Here is a 3,760-nt window from a genome sequence, read left to right as displayed (position 1 = left end):
CAGCTGTGAGTCCCTCTGTGTCAGCCTCTTTCTGGATATTTGCTCTTACTCTCAATCAGGCTGCTTTGAAATAAGAGCTTCAAGAATTTCTTGTTCATTTCTTCTTTTCTTTTTGCTGGTTAATTTCCCATTTTTTTAAATTTTCTTTTCTCATTCTTACATTTCTGCTTGTGTTCATGGTTATTTTAAGTTTTCTTCTTTACCTTGATTTCTAAAAATCTCCCAACATAGAACTAAGACATTTTTCCTGAGTCGACTATTCCACTCACACACACTGGACTGCAGACTGAAACCCATTACCTGTTGGTGCCCTGATTTACCCCGGGGCTCCCACTCTGACTAGCCCTCCGGGGCCCTTCCCCAGGCAACGGTTCACCTCAGCAGGCTCTTTCCGTCATCCTTGCTTCTCTCTCTTGGCTGCATGTTCTGTTCGGTTTGTATTCACTTGTTTTCAGGGCCCAGTTTAAATACTCGACAATGTTTTATTTCTTTCACGTATACATGTAATCCTTTTCCTTACCAGTAATCATATGTCATTTTCTTCATTGGCCTATTTTCCTGCTTCTGTGGTATATAACAGTTGTTTTTCCTGCTATTCACAGTATTTCTGCTGTCTCTAAGATGTTTGCTACTGTCCACATTTTCAAAAGTCTAATTGTTGTTCTTTTTTCTTCCTCATTGTCCTTTTTTAATGCTTAAGTGTATTCACTTCAAGTCTAAATTCATTTCCAAACCATAATCCATCTCCATGCCTGAATTTGAAATTATGTTTCTGACAAATTTCTTCCTTCCCCACAGGGCTTGTTATTACATCCCCTTTACATTTATATGTCCCTGAAACTTGAAACTACTTCTCAGTCTTCATTGTTTTTATATTTACATTCATAGTCAAATGATTTGTCTGCAGGATGTGCTGTCCTTGGCTGGAAGATCTAAGAGAGACAGACACTCACTGATGTCCAGAGACACCCTGTTTGGAATCCTCCTCACCATTCAGACTGGTACTGGTTTCCTGGGGAACTCCTTGCTGTTTGCTTTATACATGCACACCTTCTTCTCTTTGCCCCACAAGAAGAAGCCTGCTGATGGGATCCTTGCCCACTTAACTTTGGCTAATGCCCTGACCCTCCTATTCAGAGGGGTTCCAAGTATGATTAGTTCCTTTGGAATGAGTCCCGAGATAGGTGACACCGGGTGTAAAATAGTTCTCTACACTCAGAGAGTTACCCGGAGTATTTCTCTGTACACAACATCCCTCCAGAGCACATTCCAGGCAGTGACCATTACTGTGAGCGGTCGTAAGTGGACCTGGCTCAAGAACAACATCTCCACACTCATTCAACCCTCCATATTTTCCTGCTGGCTCATCAACATGCTCATCTATTCTCAGATGATCTTAAGAGTTGTGGCCAACAGGAATACCACTGATGTTACATCTAGGTATTATAGTTTTTTTTGCAAGGTCAGTACATATGATCACCAGGGAGCTGTGACATTTCTCAGTACAGTGCTCATTCAGGATGTGCTCTTTCCTTCCCTAATGGTGTGCAGTAGCGTCTACATGGTGACCGTCCTTTCCAGACACCACAGAGTAGCTCAGCTCGTCCGCAGTAGCGTCCACCCCTCACGAAGCTCTCCTGAGCACAGAGCCACCCACGTCATCCTCATGCTGGTTTGCTGTTTCATTTTCTTTTACTGGACCAACAGCTTTCTTACTACTTATTTACTGTTTGGAAATAAGAGGAATTGGCAACTGGAGAAAGTTAATAACTTTATTTCTTCATGTTACCCGACCATCTGTCCTTTTGTACTGATGAAAAATGAGAACAGGATTTCCAGAGTGAATTTCATCAACAGTAGGAGCAGAATTTTCTTTCTTGAAAGTAAATTAAATGATCCTATGAACACTCCTGAGCATTTGTCTTCACAAAAAGATTCTTTTATATGTGTCCAGAGTGACACGGTTATCAGTGGTTTGAGGGATATGTTTAGTCCCCACTGTGCATAGTTAACAGGAAGTAAAATCAATGCATTGTCCAGTTATGAAACTTTTTAGACATTACATGTAATGTTTAGTGTTTAGAATAACACTGTTATACATCATTGAAGCTTTAAAACAATAACATATGTAATGTATGGTGTTTTCTACTATTGGAAACTTCATGAAATCATAAAATTATAAAAATTGATAAACCACCAAAGGGCAGTGTTTTCTTTTGAGTGCAAGTTCATTATAATCCTAAGGTAGGCAATGAAATATATGTGTTTGTTAAATTATACTCTACATTTTACTATGTCAGAAATACTTTTGGTTTAGTTTTTGAAAGCTAAATTCTTTAGATGTGCATATCAATTCAGAAACGCCCTCAAACTTGCAATAATTATTTACCTACAGTGAGGTAAAGCAGGGACACTGAGAGATAAACACCATTTTTCATGAGGACTGTGGAGCATACAGGCAAACTGGGGCTTTGAAAATTCAAGATTAAAAGAACACCCCTGGTTGGCGTAGTTTAGTGGATTGAGCACGGGTTGGGAACCAAAGCATCGCTGGCTTGATTCCCAGCCAGGGCAGTTGCCTAGGTTGTAGTCCATGGCCCCCAGCAACCACACATTGATGTTTCTCTCTCTCTCTCTGTTTCTTCCTCCCTTTTCTCTTCAAAAATAAATAAATAAAATCTTTAAAAAAAAAAAAAAGAACAAAGGGACCAAAAGTTTGATGCTCGAGACCTAGGAACCTCCTCTGGGCAGAGACTGATGGAAGGGCTTCTCAGCATTACCTGTTCCTCCAAGGGGAACATCCTAAGCATGCAGAATAGCGGCAGTGACAGTGTCAGTCCATTTGGGCTTGAGGTCAGTGGTCAAGTTCAAGTTCAGGTTCGGGTTTGAGGTTAGTGTCAGAGTCCAGTTTACAGTTTGCATTCAGGTTAGGATTAGACTTGGGGTTAGGGTTGGGGTCAGGGTCAGAATTAGGGTTAGAGTTGGGGGTGCAGGTTTGGGCTGGGGCTAAGGTTGAGTACATGGCTTAATATTAGAGCTTATGGTTGGGTTTGGTGTTAGGGTTTGGGTTAAGGTAGTGTTCGATTACTTTCTTGCTTGTGCTTTTGACTTCATGTTTCAGAAGGTTTTGCCAATTAAAGATTATTATGTTTTACTTCTGTTTTGTTATATAGTTGTATGGACTTGCTCCTACCTTTGGATCTGAGATGTTTTGTTTTACTTTTAAAGTTAGATTCCAATTTCCTCTTCTTTTTAATCTTCACCCAAGAACATGCTTATTGATTTAAGAGAGACGGAAACAGAGAGAGAGACAGAGAGGCAGAGAGAGAGGGAGGAGGGAGGTGGGGAGAGAGAGAGAGAAAGGGAGGGAGAGAGAGAGGAGTGGAGAGAGGGAGAGAGAGACATCAGTGTGAGAGAGGAACCTCGATTGATCCCCTCTCAAATATACCCTGACTGTGGACTTAATCTGCTACATAGGCTTGTGCCCTAACTGAGAATGGAACTCGCCACCTTTCAGTCTGTGGGGCAATACCTAACCCTCTGAGCCCCAATATCACAATAATAAAAAACTAACCTGTTTTCAAAAACAGACTAAAGGCTTAATAGACATTTCTCCAAAGAAGACATACGAATGGTCAATAGCAATAGGAAAAAATGCTCTCACCACTAATCATCAGAGAAATAGAAATCAAGACTTATTATCATTTAGCACCTGTCGGGATGGCTGTTATCCAAAAAAGAGCTATATTGGCAAAGGTGT

The 3,760-nt window shown here is 40.8% G+C and overlaps 1 protein-coding gene across 1 annotated transcript; it reads left to right on the top strand.

Moving 5' to 3' along the window:
• Positions 1–911: 911 nt before the first annotated feature.
• Positions 912–2,135, top strand: LOC114490732 (olfactory receptor class A-like protein 1). The gene has a single exon (XM_028504776.2). It carries the CDS (start codon positions 956–958, stop codon positions 2,006–2,008), a length of 1,053 nt encoding a protein of 350 aa, XP_028360577.1. The 5' UTR covers positions 912–955; the 3' UTR covers positions 2,009–2,135.
• The last annotated feature ends 1,625 nt before the right edge of the window (positions 2,136–3,760 follow it).

The sequence above is a fragment of the Phyllostomus discolor genome, chromosome 2 (genome assembly GCF_004126475.2).
Source record: "Phyllostomus discolor isolate MPI-MPIP mPhyDis1 chromosome 2, mPhyDis1.pri.v3, whole genome shotgun sequence".
NCBI lineage: Eukaryota > Metazoa > Chordata > Mammalia > Chiroptera > Phyllostomidae > Phyllostomus > Phyllostomus discolor.
Note: the sequence above shows the minus strand (reverse complement) of the source record. Positions and strands in the feature narration are given on the sequence as shown.

Coding starts and splice junctions, on each gene's coding strand:
- LOC114490732 (XM_028504776.2), top strand. CDS start 956: ATGTCCAGAGACACCCTGTTTGGAATCCTCCTCACCATTCAGACTGGT.